This window comes from Sander lucioperca, chromosome 1 (assembly GCF_008315115.2).
Source record: "Sander lucioperca isolate FBNREF2018 chromosome 1, SLUC_FBN_1.2, whole genome shotgun sequence".
Classification (NCBI taxonomy): Eukaryota; Metazoa; Chordata; class Actinopteri; order Perciformes; family Percidae; genus Sander; species Sander lucioperca.
The window spans coordinates 20,217,597-20,233,566 of record NC_050173.1 but is presented as its reverse complement, the minus strand read 5'-3'; the positions used below and the strand labels follow the sequence as shown (position 1 = coordinate 20,233,566).

The following is a 15,970-nucleotide window of genomic DNA, read 5'->3' as shown; positions in this document are numbered from 1 at the left end:
GATGTGCATATTGTAATTCATTATTTTCATTTGTAACTTATTGAAGGAATACATGCTTATTTGCAAAGCCAAGTCAATGGATTCTGAACTAGATGTAGAGCTAAAGTTGTCAATGAATCAATTGATCAATCGACAGTAAAGCAATAGTCATTTAAATCTTTTTTTCATGCAAAAATGACAAACATTTGCTGGTTCCAACTTCTCAAATGTGAAAATGTAATGCTTTTCATTTTCTTATATGATAGTAAATTGAATATGAGTTTTGGAGTAGTCGTGTCTGAAGACATCACAGATTGTTTTTCACTGTTTTCTGACATTTTGTTGACAAATTGATAAATCGAGAAAATAATCAACATATGAATCTATAATGAAAATAAATAGCTGCAGCTTTAGGTACATGTGCCTTTTGATCAGAATAGTAACAATGTGCATAGTGTAAATGTGAACATTTGTACTGTACATGTTGAAGAATTCCCTTCTGACATCACTTTCTGATGTCAGTTTCCTTACATGGTATTTTAACTGGTAGAATCATTATAATCCCGTTGAAATAAACATTTCCCATGTACAATATAATCATCTAAAACTGTATTAAAGAAAATCAGGATGATATCAACGTCCTGCATAGCATGTGATGTAAAAGGGTGTATGTGTGTTACCATGTGAGTATGTGCACGTACACCTTCGGGCAGCACTTTGGTTCTCCTCCATGCATTAGGGCAGCCATTACTTTGTCATGATGGTGTATGATGCAGACACAAGCCCTGCCTGTGGGAGAGTATATGGCTGCAATAATGAGAAGAAAACTACCTGCGGATGTGTAATAACACCACAACATGGAAGAATCCTCAACTAATGAAGCTAATGTAAATGTATGATAGGGAGCCTTTATTTGAAAACACAGTGAATGGTTCGTTGCCTCTTTTTGATGCCCAGTCACAGGCAGGTGTGAAAGGTTTGGTCGTCCTTGCTTTGTGGTTAAAATGTGGTCTTGTTTATGAATAGATATAATAGAGTTTTATTTTAGATTTAGAGTCATTCTAAACCTATTTTTATGCATATGGCCCTTGAATCATCACTGCTCTAAACTCACTAAATCCCCATATTTAATTCAAAAATACACCGCTTAGGTTCACTTTTTCCACATTTTCCCCATTCAAGATTTGTTCTTTTGTATTATAATGCCGCGTCTGACATGTAACACTATGACATCACAGTCTCATCAGCACCTGATTGAATGGCTTCATCTCGCCTGTGTTATCTGTGTTTTTGTGAATGTAGGGAAAAGGACCACCGGTTGAGTCACAGCATGAGGCGTCTGGCACTTTCACGCTTCATTACACTTTGTGAATAACATTTCTGAGGGATCCTGACCTATGTATCAATATGAGCAACTGAGAAAGGATATTCCATTTATAGAATTCATTCATGAAAACTATAATGATTAAAAATTTCCATGATATTGTTGGACATGAGGGTTCTGAGGAATGCAGTATTGATTGAGAAAACCCCGCTTGCAGAATGATTAACAGCTTGAACCGGCCAAGCTTTGTGGTCTAAATCATTGCCTTTACGTGCTACAGTATATTTTGTTAATTGCCTCGTAATTCGTGACCCACAGAGTGTGTGGGCCGGGACATTTCATTGACCCTGTTTGGTTGACCCTCTTTCGGAAAAAGACTTCAATTGGGAAGCCAGTGGTCAGTTCCTGTTGGTCTAGGATTTTATTCATAGCCCAGTGGCCATGACATGGGACATGTGGGTCTGGATTGTACTTTCATCCATCTTATGATGCATCAACATGTTTATAATAACTGCACTGCAGGAATGAAGTGCACGGAACAACATTGGCCCTTTTCACATAAGACCATTTGAAATGTCACTGTAGGAACATTATAAAATCATTGATGGCATATCAGGTGACGCCTGAATGGAATGAATAGAATGTCAAATGATCTGCTTGTGAAAAGACCTACACTATATTAAAGATTGTTAATGATGATAGAATGACCCTAATATATCATAGGTTTGTGTCACAGATAACTGTGAAAAATGAAACAGTGTGTGAGACCTTGTAATCCAAAATTAAAGTAATATTTTACCTTGCACATAGGTCCTGTAAATATAGTGCATTAAGCTGCTGTTGTGAAGAAGGACATGTTTGTTGTTATGGTCATTTCTAGTGGTAAATAACCTTATCAGGCATGTTATCTTAATTAAATAACTGAACGCAGCAAAGAAAGCATTCTGTTTTGTGATGGTTAAATATTGGTACTAGAGTTAAACAAGTTAAAATAAAAGTCTTGAGTTTCAAAATGTTACTTAGCTAAATATATTTTAGGTATACATATATACCTTAAGTATAATACTACTGGATTAAAATTACTGCCACATTAACAAGCAGCATTTATTGTTTATGGGACATATTTGATATTTTCATTTGAATTATGAAAAAGAGAGGGGAGGCCATATAACGTTTTATATGGGATGATTTGCTGCCCCTTTGTGGTAAAATATGTGCACACACACATACATATAATAACAAATAGCTTCTACTGCACTGCAATGATAACGCATGGCATACTTGTCTAAAATCTAAATTTTAACAAAAAGTCTGTCATCCGTCATATGTAAAATGTATCATCATGAAAATGTATCAATATATATGGGAAGATCGTTATTTGCTGATGATGGGCCTTTGTGGAAAAGAGGGAGAACTTATTTTGGAGGGAACACCTTCAAAATATAATATTGTGGATAAGTAGCCTATAAAAAAAAACATCTGCAATGAGATGCCTTGTAGGGTTGGACTGGGGAGCCAATATTGCATTCTTGAAATATATGTAGCCTAGCTCATGACGAGTTTAGAATGGATTGAACAAAGTTCTAGTTCAGTCTTAAATCCAATAATGTCCTAGCCTAGAAATCTAGACGCACCCTAGCGGCAGCAAATTTAATTTGATGTGGGTCTGGCTTGTCAGGCTAGTAATGGCCAGGACTTACTATTCGAAATGATGGAACATTCAAGAGCATTCTGGGTAATGATAGAGCAAAAAACTAGCCGAACAAGCTGTTAAAAAAAAGAAAACATAAACATATACAGTACTGTGCAAAAATCTTAGGCAGGTGTGAAAAAATGCTGTAAACTAAGAATGCTTTCAAAAATATAAATAATGATTGTTTATTTTTATCAATTTACAAAATGCAAAGTGAGCGAACAAAAGAAAAATCTAAATCACATCAATATTTGGTGTTACTACCCTTTGCCTTCAAACCAGCATCAATTCTTATAGGTACTTGCAAAAAGTCAGGGATTTTGTAGGATTGTAGTCAGGTGTATGATCAACCAATTAAAGTATATAGGTAGTTATACTGCATCAGCAAGGTCTCTCCCAGACAAATATTTCAAAGCAGACTGGTGTTTCAAGATGTGCTGTTCAAGCTCTTTTGAAAAAGCACAAAGAAACGGGCAACGTTGAGGATCGTAGACGCAGTGGTCGACCAAGGAAACTTAGTGCAGCAGATGAAAAACACATCAAGCTTATTTCCCTTCGAAATCGGAAGATGTCCAACAGTGCCATCAGCTCAGAACTGGCAAAAACCAGTGGGACCCAGGTACACCCATCTACTGTCTGGAGAAGTCTGGCCAGAAGTGGTCTTCATGGAAGAGTTGCAGCCAAAAAGCCATACCTCCGACATAGAAACAAGGCCAAGCGACTCAACTATGCATGAAAACATAGGAACTGGGGTGCAGAAAAATGGTAGGACTGATGATGATAGGACAAAATTTGAAATATTTGGCTGTAGCAGAAGGCAGGTTGTTCGCCGAAGGGCTGTAGAGCGGTACAATAATGAGTGTCTGCAGGCAACAGTGAGCATGGTGGAGGTTCCTTGCAAGTTTGAGACTGCATTTCTGCAAATGGAGTTGGAGATTTGGTCAGGATTAATGGTGTCCTCAATGCTGAGAAATACAGGCAGATACTTATCTATTATGCAATACCATCAGGGAGGCGTATGATTGGCCCCAAATTTATTCTGCAGCAGGACAACAACCTCAAACATACAGCCAAGGTCATTAAGAACTATCTTCAGTGTAAAGAAGAACAAGAAGTCCTGGAAGTGATGGCATGGCCCCCACAGAGCCCTGATCTCAGCATCATGGAGTCTGTCTGGGATAACATGAAGAGACAGAAGGATTTGAGGAAGCCTACATCCACAGAAGATCTGTGGTTAGTTCTCCAAGATGTTTGGAATAACCTACCTGCCGAGTTCCTTCAAAAACTTTGTGCAAGTGTACCTAGAAGAATTGATGCAAACGGTGGTCACACCAATATGATTTGATTTAGATTTCTCTTCTGTTCATTCACTGCATTTTGTTAATTGATGAAAATAAACTATTAACACTTCCATTTTTGAAAGCATTCTTCGTTTACAGCATTTTTTCATACCTGCCTAAAACTTTTGCACAGTACTGTAAGTCAGAGGGGAAAGGCATTGCAGGCTATAGAAGACAATCAATAAAGCGTGGCAACAACACTGAGACCAGGAGATAAGGGGAAGACATAGAGTGGGTGTCAGCTCGCCGAAAAGAAATATCTGACAAACCGAATACTGTAGGAGTTAAGTATCTCCGACAGATGGCAGTAATGCACCACTAAGGATGCCAGCTGCCGTTAAATTTCAAAAAGGAGGAGAAAAAGACAACCTTCATGAATATTATAACAGATACGTCAGCCTACAAGCAACGCATGCGCATACGAAGTAAAAGCATACGGATCAACAACATACTCAGCGTTACCAGTGTCAAACTATTGTCAATAACCTTGATGTTAGAAAGGTACCAGATACTCAGAAGAATACTGTTAGTGCTTCGCAGCAAAAACAGAAACACTAACTCTGCCTGAAACGACGCTATAGCAAAGTGGAAGAAGAGAGAAGTGAAACCTCTAGCTGGAGCAGCTGGCTAACGTTGCACTTTTTGGAAGTCGCCCGAAACAGTTGACAGACTCGACGTGCTTGCTTCCTTCCTGTTGTTAGTGTGGCTATTACAATACCCAGCGACGAGATACAATGTAAGAAATATCGTGAAAGGATACTCAAACCAAGGGTAGGTAACAACAGGAAGTAAACAAACCACCGGACTCCGTGAGTCTGTTCTACATGAGTCTCTTGGCAGAATGTCGCTGAGTTCAGGCGGTTGGACTCACACCCCTGGCTACCCACCGGACCAGTCCGCCGCCCTCCCCAGTCATTATGGGGCCTCGCAGTCACAACTTGGCTGCCAAACCGTCCTCATGTCGGTTCGGGTGTCGGTATGCCATTCTGGTATTCGGCCGCTGTGTCTTCCCGGAGCAGGTGATGAGTCACTCCGCCTGCAGCTCAGTATGGACCCGGGGAAATCCGGGGAATTCCGGCTGTCGCTCCAGGACAGCTTCGGGACTGGACGGAGTGTGGTGAGTTCACGGCAGCAAGGCGGCAGTAGTGTTGGACTTGTTGTGATAGCCTACGTGTGTGGTTTGAGTGGGAATACCCCAATTTAATAAAAATATGTCCAGAGGAAGACTAATTATGCTAGATATGACTCCATACTTGGTGTGTGGAAATAAGGTGAAATAAAACTAACTCACAGGGACCACCTAGGGCAGTGGTTTCTAAAGGCTACTCGTTTACCACCAGGGCCAGTGGTAATTTGTTTCAGCACGTTTATTTGGGAATATGCAACATGTTAGCATAATAACAACTGAAACAATAAAGGTATTCATTTCCTTCTACTAGTCAGGGCCTCAAGACGGGATAAAAATGTTTTGGTACAATTTATCAAAGTAGCATGCAATAACCTCAAAATCATTGCCAGACTACTACTGTGAACCTGGAGCCTTTGGTCCCTGTGAATGTCAGGGGCCATGGAGCAGTTGCCCAGTTGGTAATTCAGCACTGCTTGGACCCCAGTAATACGAAGCAGTGTTACAGGTTGTAAATGACTGTATTTTCTATAGGCCTGAAGAGGTAAACCGTTCCAGTATTACACAGATAAAACAGAATATACTATATACTGTACACTGTGTTGTAGCATAACTGTTTTTTCTTCCTTATCCTATTAATCATCTATAGAGACCCCTCAGATTTAGTTTTTGGCGCCTTAGGTTAGAAATCACTAGCAGAGAGGACAAGAGTTTAGCCCACTGTGTTAGCAAGCAGCCATCCCTTTGAGGAGTCTGAGAATGCTAAGGTACAGCTAAACCCTGGTCTTACCAAAAGATGCAAAGAAAGGTTCACACAATGCAAGTCTGAAATCAACTAGTCTTTGAATATTGGTCGCTTCTGTAACTTACATACAGAGCCTTTATTTTTTTAACAAGTGTTATTACAGTTACACTCAGTCCCACTGTATAGGTACCCAATCCTTTTCATACTTACATACCGTAACAGTGCACCTATAATATACAGTATTTAAGTTTACAGTATAATAGAATGTTAAAATTACGTTTCACCATACCAAGTGCACACATGCCATGACGCACATAGTTGGCCTATCGGCATAACGTAACCAGTGATTAATTTAGCTTTCCTAATTTGTGTTAACTCATCTCTTGCTTTCTTCCTCTTTTTCCAGACCATCGCTGAATTTGATTTGAGGACGGTAAACTATGAGGTGAAGTCACCAAAGTGCCACGAGCTGAGTTTGGCGACGCCTCCGCATGACCGCATCAGCTTCAACTTCCGCTGTGAGCAGGAGGCCCGGGAGTGGGCTACAGTGGTGATGTCCTCGTTGAGGGAAGCACAAAGAGGTCAGTCACCCTTCTTGCTAAATACGTAATGTTCTTTAAGATAACAACCACATCAAGGTGGGAAAAGGTATTTGATACTTTGTAACAGGATCCCATGAGCCTTTTTAAACCCACAGTACAATGTTCTAGGAAACCCCTGTTGTGTGCGATAAGGTGGAATTCATTTGCCCTACAGTGAACTTAGTTAATGCGAATTGAGCTTGACGAATCAAGCTGCTTATTTATTTATTTATTTAAACGAAAGAGCTTTTCACTGCCCTGTTAACATCTCTACAGTCAATCTCAACCACTGAAACCAAACTTCATATTTTGACTTCAGAGGGGATTTCAATGAATTGGTCTGTGTTTACTTACATAATATGCCCTTGTTTTCTTACTCAAATGCATTTGAATGATAAAAAGCATGATAAATAAGCATCCAAGATCAGAAGGAAATCTTCACCTTGCTATTTACTATGTTGCTGACTGTTCTACTAAAACGTGTCCCTGTTAAGACAAATGTTTCCTTTCCTGTGTGGACGAACAGTTAAAGATTTCAGTCTGCTGTTACAGACAGAAACAATTAGACATTAGGCAAGGTCTTTAGTAGAAAAAGTTGGCTGTTGGTTTCTTTCTTGTGTTTTCTATTCATTTGTTTATCTAAATGCTTCTTTCTGGTTTTCAACATTTCACATTGGCAGTAGCCCCTCAAGATGATGGTCCACAGCTCCCGCGGGATGGTCAGAACACCTTGGCTTTGCAACAGACAGGTGTGTATACCGAACTTCTTCCTTCCAATATAAATTATTATCTTATCCTTTTCATTTTAGAAGTGATTTAACTAATTCAGTGATTCCTTCACTCATTTTATTCATTCATTCATTTAATCATTTAAGCCCTCTAGTGGCTGTTTGGAGGTATGGCAACATCCTCTGCACTTGCCCATATGTTCACCTGTGTGTGTGTGTGTGTGTGTGTGTGTGTGTGTGTGTGTGTGTCTGTCTGTCTGTCTGTCTGTCTGTCTGTCTGTCTGTCTGTCTGTCTGTCTGTCTGTCTGTCTGTGTGTGTGTGTGTGTGTGTGTGTGTGTGTGTGTGTGTGTGTGTGTGTGTGTGTCCATCTGTAGAGGAAGCCTGCATAGAGCTGACCCGAGCCATAGAAGCAGGTGACATGCAGTCTGCGTCTGTCTTTGCTGCCACACTCGCCCGACAAAATGCCACACTCAAGATTTGTCCCTCTGCCAGAGACTATGAAGACAGTGAAATCAAGTAGGTGCATCCTCATTATTAATAATGTTTTCAAAAACACGATTAATGGTCGTTTTAAGATGTGATAGAAAGTAGATTATATTTCCCAGTTTACACAAATGATGTGGATTATGGATTGTGTCTTATTTTATCTAACAGCTTGGCTGTTGCAGTTGAGGATTGTTCTTCGTCCTGTTGTGTCACTGTGAAAGTCTACCCACATATGACTACCGCAGCACTGAAACAGCAGGTTAGTCTGAAGAAAGCTTCTCCTCTTCAGTTGTGTCCTGAAAGAACTTTTCTCAAGACAATTTTATTGATGTCGCCCAAAATTACAAATCACATTTTCCTTAAAGAATCACTATCAGTATGAAGGTGCCAATAAAAAAGTTGATCACAAAAAACAAAAACAAAAAGAATCACTATCAGTTTATCTAAAAGGTTTACATTTCTATCTCACTATTTATTTTTCTTCTCTCCTTCTCTGGTTTTCTACCACCTCAGATGTTTCTTGAGTATGGCTTTCACCCGCGGGTGCAGCGCTGGGTGATTGGCCAATGTCTGTGCACCGACCAGCGCTCTCTGGCCTCATATGGGGTTCGTCAGGACAGTGACACAGCCTTCTTGTACCTCCTGTCAGCCCGTCATGCTCGTTTGACCCACCAAGTCCTCCAGCAGGACCAGGAGAGTGCCCTCCTCCTTAGTCCTCCATCTCTGTCTCTCCCCATTCCTCCCCTCCCTGCTACCTCTGCAAATGGCCCCTCATCTCTGGGCCGGAGGGCTTACACCACCCTGCCTCCTAGACTCCATACCAGCAGCAACACTGGTGAGTGAGGGCAAGAGCACATGAGTTTGTGACAGGAATCAGATCAGATTTGCTTTAACTTTTCAATTTCATTGAGCACACATGAGATTAGACCTGTTTATTTAGTAGGGCTGCCACCTCTTAGTCGATTAGTCGACTAATCGGTCGTTTTGGTCTTAGTCGACTAAGATTTCTTTAGTTGATGAGTCATTTTTTATGCTTATTCATGCTTAATTACTCATTTCCAAGAAACTTATGAGCACATTTCTGGTAAGCACAAGATTTAAAGTGGTGCTTTTGCAGGATTAATTGTGGAGAAACTCAGTTTTACAGATGGTTCATTAACTACATTTATATTGTGCTTTTCTAGTCTTAACCACCACAAAACATAAGCAATGCCACAAGAATATAGCAGTGGACAGTAATGGGAAAAGTAAAATAGACCAATGTTTGTGATTTAAATATCCTTAGCCTTGTAATAAACTCTTGTTCAAAACTCTTGTATAAATGGAATATTCAGTATACAGCAGATATACTGTATCAAAGGGTACATACATTTGTACAAATCCTTCATAAAAATAATGGGTGCACATATTGTCACTGGTTGCTTATTAGATACTTTTTTCTCCTTAAATGTTTCACGTGGCTCAGAGAGAAGAAACATCAATGAGATCAGAGATCTCATCAACCTAGAGATGCCTCAACTCAATGAAGCACTAAGCCCCAACACAGCCTCCACCCAGGTAATAGATGGCAGTTATGGTGGTTTAATTAGTCGTGTTCAAAATGGTCAATGTTTTGATAAAATATGAAGAAAAATCATTGGATGAGACAGAAGTTGCATGTAGTGCTGTTTCTCACATGGTAAAACATACTCTATACCGCACTACTCTGTTCTTTAGGGTTGGTCGTGCCCTTCTTGCACTTACATTAATAAACCAACACGGCCGGGCTGTGAGATCTGCAGTACAAACCGCCCTGAGAACTACGTCATCCCGGGGGGATACCGACCTGATGCACTGGAACTCAGACGTATCCAGCAGGAGAAGGAGGCTATCAGACAGTACCAGCAGGTATGTAAAACTCACACTCATACCTGTACCACTGAGCATACCACACACCCACAGTCTTACATATACAATCACACACCTGTATGTATGAAGCGACAATTTCTTTTACCCATAAATACTCAGAGTAAAACATACCATTTGGTGACAATTACATAGAAGAGTTCAACAACAAGCCTTGGTCAAAGAGTGCAAGGCAGCACATGGCTCCAAATTGGACACAATACTAATTAGTATGAGGAAAGTATGAAATTGATACAAAGTTGACATTTTAATTCAAATTTGCAGGCCCTCTCAGGTTGACTCTCTTCTCTTCTGTCTCTGTTTTTTTGAAGGAGAAAGGGAGAAGAGAGGTGCTGAGGAGTGCTGAGGCTCAAAACAACTCACTCCTGTATAACCTGGACCAGGACTACTGAACACACACAGGCACACATACACTCCATGTTTATTTATGTTTCCATCACACTTGTAGCATCATTTCTGTTGCACTCATCAGACACTCACTTTTAGATCACATAAGAAATGATCATGCACAAAGCTATGTCTACACATCTATGTGCTTGAATTGAAAGCATATGGTTCTGTTATCCCATGTTCATGAGATCCTACAGTAGAGAAACTGTATGAAAACAGTTGATTACACATTTTAGCTGCGTGCCAACTCTGTTCTGGTGAAAAATAGAACCTGACCGATACTGGACTTTAGAGGCCAATATTGACATTTGAGACTTTTAAAAAAAATCTGGGTAATATTTTTTGGCCCTGGGGCTTGTATCATGAAGCAAGCTCAACTTAGTCTGACTCTCTTAGGGTTACCTGGCTTCACTACTGTCCCTGTCAGGATCCTGTAGGAACGATGACTCCGTATTTCCAGTGAGCTGACTGGTCAGTGGTCAGGCTGTGTACAGGTTTTGATCTAATACTCTGAAGTTAACCTGCGCCGGAGCAGGTTAGCCATGCAGCATAGGTTACCATGGTGATCTACCACCAGGGTTAAAAGTGAGCCAGCTTCGCGATAGTGGAAAACCTGAGTAAAGCCCAAAGATATCTGACTATAACCCACTAATCTCGCTTCGTGGTAACCCTCCTGGCAATATAGATTGGTCAAACTAGGTAAAAAGGTTATGAAAGACTTTTCCCTATATTGACAATCCAGCCGGATAATCATGATCACTGTTGACTTTCCGCATCGGGTGGATTTTTAATGAACATCTAAATAGCAGAGATTGCCACTAAATTGAATGTATTAGCCCGATTGTTAATTTTGCACTGTTCATTGTATATACTCTGTGAAACAGATTAAAATAAAATGTTTACCATGTGTGTGTGTATACGTGTATGCATGTCTGTACTGTGACTGTGTAAATCTAGCCAACAATACTTCAATTATATGCATTGCCAATCTTATTGTGCCCCTATAATAAAAACTAAAGGGAAATAGTTTAAGGACTATAGGTTTAACTCTCCCAACAACACCACTAGGCAAGGGAAGAGGAGCGTAGGGAGAATTTTGCCCGGCTAGTGATGATGGATGGACAGGACCTGCTGCCTAACCCAGAGCCTGTGGACTGTAGGATCTGTTACGTGGACCTGCAGCCTAGAGAGGGGGTCCTACTCAGGGAGTGTCTCCACTGCTTCTGCAGGTAAGATTCAGGAGGTGGGGGGGATATATAAAAAAAACTGAATAGAAAGGGGTTTTGAGAAAGAAAGCAGGTTTTTAGCTCAGGAAGTGTTTCTTCACCCTGATTGAATATCCTTGTTTCTGTCTGAGTTTGCATGTTTGTGCGTATGTCTGTCCAGAGAGTGCTTACGTTCAGTCATCATGCTGAGTGAGGAGCCAGAGGTGGCCTGTCCTTACAGAGATGACACATACTCCTGTTCCTGCTCCCTGCAGGAGAGGGAGATCAGAGCTGTGAGTTACACACAACAAACACAGCTCTCATACACAAGCATTAGCAGGCAGTATCAGCATCCTAAAGCATCAGAATATGTAAATCCATCTTACTGTAAATTATGTTTTAATGTAGCCAGAAAAGCTCATTTCATCACTGTCAATTCCAGCCAAGAAGCCGGAGCTACTGCTCCGACACATGTTTTCAGCCCAGACTTTGACCTTTCTCCCCATGCGTGGACAGCCTTCAGCTGCTTCAGCTAATATGAAGCAACAGTTAGGCAACTTCCCCAGCTGCTAAATGTTAAACAATAAACTGTGGTCCAACCACGATTCCCATCCCATTTCTCCTTTACAGTTGGTGCCAGCAGAGGAGTATGAGCGCTGGCTGCAAAGAGGCCTGTCAGTGGCAGAGTCTCGATGTGAGGGCAGCTACCACTGTGCCACCCCAGACTGTCTTGGCTGGTGTGTGTACGAGGACACAGTCAATGTCTTCCACTGCCCCGTCTGCAGGAAACACAACTGTCTGATTTGCAAGGTATGAAATATATAAGTACACACAAACAAGTAATACAGTATTTGGTTATTTACTCCCGTAGATTTTAGGAAATTGTCTTGGTGTACTTAAAGTGCCCATATTATGCTTTTTGGCTTTTTCCCTTTACTTTATTTTGTTATATATCTTTTTTGTGCATGTAATAGGTTTACAAAGTGAAAAAGGCCAAAGTCCACTCCGTAGGGACTTACCATCTCCAACAGAAAACACTGTTCACAAACTGCTCCAAACAGCTCTATTGTAGTCCAGCCTTTACTTCAGAGACAAACGTGCGTCACTTTGTAACACACGTTATAATGCTCTCCTAGCTGCTAGCATGGCACGCCCTCATACTCTGCTTCTGACTGGCTGGTAGTGCTGACCTAGGCACTGCGCATGTGCGACTCCAAACAAAGATGGAACAGAAGTGAGATGTCTCACTCTGTAGCTAAAACAGAGAGCTCAACACACAGGGTGAAAAGAGGAGGTGCAGCAATGTGCAGTACAACAAATATATGGTGTTTTTTGAAAATTAAACCATGTAAACCTATTCTGATATAACCTCTAAATACAATTATCAACCTGAAAATGAGCATAATATGAGCACTCTAAATGAGATGTGCACTAAATTTACATATCAATAAACGCACAACCACGGTACAAATGGGGTGAGAGATTGTAGCGTGCACCAATCAGTTAGTCAGAGCCAATTGATAACAACAAATCCTTTGAAAGAAGCAAGTGACACTACACATTTGAGAGCAGATGTTTTTAACGGGTCTCGTCCCGTCAAGCTAACTGCTGTTCAAAGACAGCAATGTTTCTGTCTTTATGAATCTGAGACTTTCACTGAGGTTAAATGCACATGAAAATGATCAAATTTTTTTCTGTCCCTGTTTCTATTTTTCTTCTCTCCTCAGTCTATCCATGAGGGAATGAACTGTAAGCAATACCAGGATGACCTTGCAGCCCGCGCTATAAATGACTCTGCTGCTAGAAGGACAACACATCTACTCAAGGCAAGCTGTGTAATACACTTGTGTATATGTGTACATATGCAGTGAAAGGGAAAGAGGGGAATCTAAATTGTGTTACCCAGAGATGGATGGCCTTTGTGTCCCACGTGCTTACAGATCAAACAGAAGCTGAAACTCATTTTCTGTCTCACAAACAGACTCTTGTGCAGTCAGGCGAGGCAATGCACTGTCCCCAGTGTGGCATCATTGTGCAGAAAAGGGATGGCTGTGATTGGCTACGCTGCACTGTCTGTCACACTGAGATCTGCTGGGTAACCAGAGGACCCCGCTGGGGACCTAGGGTAAGAAATCCTTCCTTCCTTTCCTAATGGCATATTTTATTTCCTAATGTAGCTAACTGATCTCCGACACCCTCAGGATTTGTAAACTGTGATTCTTTTGATGGTCTATGGTAGGGCTGGGCGATATGGAGAAAATCAAATATCACGATATTTTTGACCAAATACCTCTATCGATACCGCAACGATATTGTAGTGTTGACTATCGGTGCTTTCACAAAATATTTACACAATGAGATTTTTGATAAATAATCATCAGTAATGTGGATATAATGACTAAGTGGGTAAAGACAAATAATAGAACAGTTATACCAGTCTGGTAAGTTCAGAAAATGACATCACTTTACTGTAATGCAGCTTTTAAAACCAGGAAAAGACAACACTTATGCCATATTACGATATTACGATATCCAAAATCTATATTACGATATCCAAAATCTAAGACGATATCTAGTCTCATATCACAATATTGATATAATATCGATATATTGCCCAGCTCTAGTCTATGGAATGGAAGTATAATTCGTAAACCTTTTGTTAATCTCTCAAAAGCCAAAATACAGCCAGGGCATGGTGGTTTAAAAAAAGAAGGTTTTATTTGCAAGCTAAGTCAAAGGTTTGATAACTCTTATTCTGATCCTTTCCAAGGGTCCTGGAGACACCAGCGGAGGATGTCGCTGCAATGTCAACAATCAGAAATGCCATCCCAAATGCCAAAACTGCCACTGAGAATCTCAAGAGTGGTCAGTTTGTAGAAGGGAATGAAAGAGTCAAACGGAAACAAAATATTCTCTAAAATAGAAAAAAAGAAGATTAAGGTGAATAAAAGATTTAAGTCGAAACTGCAGGATTGTTACATACAATGCATCTTGCTTGTTATAACTGGAAAGACATTCTCAATTTTTTCTCAGCAAATTTCTAACCATCACTTGTTTCCCTTGGCTTTTCAGTGCCATAAGAATAACATAAATTATACGTTTTAAATTATACGGCGCTTAGCTCTGCCTCTCACAAACATTAAGATGCAGGCCGTATGATTTGAAGTCAGCGTTATAACAGTATAAATGAAGTTATCACATCTGACTGTAATGATGAGAAGTATGGTTACAGGTATGCAGGGAAAGAGTATTAACTTCACAATGATTGCAATGTACATCTAGCAATACAGGTGTGGTGTTTTCTGTTTTGGTAGTTACATACCAGGATGCATTAAATTAAACTGAAGCGGCCTTATTATTGTGCACAAAAGCTGTAGCAGGGTGTTTTATGATGACACTTTTTGTGTTCTTTTATATGCAATTTTTCTGCATTGAGATAGATCAAACAAGTGTATGGAGTTATACATGGTAATCATTTTTGTGTCCGTGTGAAAGCCTGACTGCATGTGCGCCTTTGTTACCAAAGAGGTCTAAAATGTGTCTGAGTGTTAATCTGAGTCTCGTGTTGTTTGAGACTGACTTGAGTAGAAGCAGGCTGTTTGCATTCTGTTAATGTCTCACAAGCTTCTGTATTTGACAAGCGGTGCAGAGGTCACTGAGGTACTGCTGACCAGCTGTGTGTTACATGATGACGACATCATCAATAAATAGCAGAGGGAATTGATTAATAGTCAGATGTTAGATGCAATACTTGAATACTTTCTGAGAAGGCACATGTGAATATATTTTGACGATAAGCTCATATTCCTGTTTAAATATGATACGGTGCATATGATGATGTTAGCCAGCATAGGCTACTTAACAGCTTTTTTAATATGTGAAAGCTTTGTAACCATGGAAATATTTTTGGAATTCATCTATGCATGAATTTGTTATTCTAATACATTAATGGAAATCAACAACGTATCCTGTATCCCCTTTACCAGGATAAGAGCATGTAGGCTCACCAACTGCACTCTCTGTTACCCAGACTGCCCTCGACTACACTACTGTCCCGCACTGACAAGCAATTATTAGGTCTTCACTGTTACTTGTGTTAAAATATCAGCTCTGTGTTGCTGATTGTGCCTTAAATAAATACCCTTTAACCTCACAGACTTCTTTGCTCTTTATTTTATTTAGATACAACTAAATTATGTGGATATGTTAAGCCAACAAAAAAAAAAAAGTTTTATCCATAAGAATTTGATTACTGGCAGTGTAGAGAAGGATTGATTTTATTTTTCCACCAACCAAGATTGACTGGTCGAGGCGGTGGCCTCGCAGTAACACACAGAAATGACTTTAGTTGTTCTCAGGTCTCTTTTTTGCTGCTTCTTCTTGCAAACTTTTATTTTACTTATGTGGTTCTGTACTTTTTGACTCTGAATTGTCTTTTGATGTTCAGGTGACTAATGTGGTGAGGTC

General features: G+C 40.2%; 1 protein-coding gene across 2 annotated transcripts; it reads left to right on the top strand.

The window, feature by feature from the left end:
• Nucleotides 1-4,745: 4,745 nt before the first annotated feature.
• On the top strand, nt 4,746-15,658 carry shrprbck1r (sharpin and rbck1 related). Of its 2 annotated transcripts, XR_004897015.1 has the most exons (15): nt 5,178-5,453; nt 6,614-6,788; nt 7,469-7,537; nt 7,892-8,033; nt 8,172-8,262; nt 8,517-8,838; nt 9,469-9,560; nt 9,720-9,890; nt 11,367-11,527; nt 11,685-11,796; nt 12,134-12,313; nt 13,231-13,329; nt 13,485-13,628; nt 14,274-14,553; nt 14,620-15,658. XR_004897015.1 is itself a non-coding variant. In XM_031282036.2 (14 exons), exons 1-14 carry the CDS (start codon nt 5,178-5,180, stop codon nt 14,352-14,354), a joined length of 2,115 nt encoding a protein of 704 aa, XP_031137896.2. In that variant the 5' UTR covers nt 4,746-5,177; the 3' UTR covers nt 14,355-15,658. The 2 variants fall into 2 exon arrangements, 1 of the variants encoding a protein (XP_031137896.2); XM_031282036.2 differs by having other exon boundaries at nt 4,746-5,453; nt 14,274-15,658.
• Nucleotides 15,659-15,970: the final 312 nt, after the last annotated feature.

What these genes read in the sequence shown, in the direction of transcription:
- shrprbck1r (XM_031282036.2), top strand. Translation starts at nt 5,178, where the DNA reads ATGTCGCTGAGTTCAGGCGGTTGGACTCACACCCCTGGCTACCCACCG. An exon ending in TATGAAGACAGTGAAATCAA is followed by an intron (nt 8,034 to 8,171) that starts GTAGGTGCATCC and finishes TTTATCTAACAG; the next exon opens with CTTGGCTGTTGCAGTTGAGG. An exon ending in AGGAGAGGGAGATCAGAGCT is followed by an intron (nt 11,797 to 12,133) that starts GTGAGTTACACA and finishes TCTCCTTTACAG; the next exon opens with TTGGTGCCAGCAGAGGAGTA.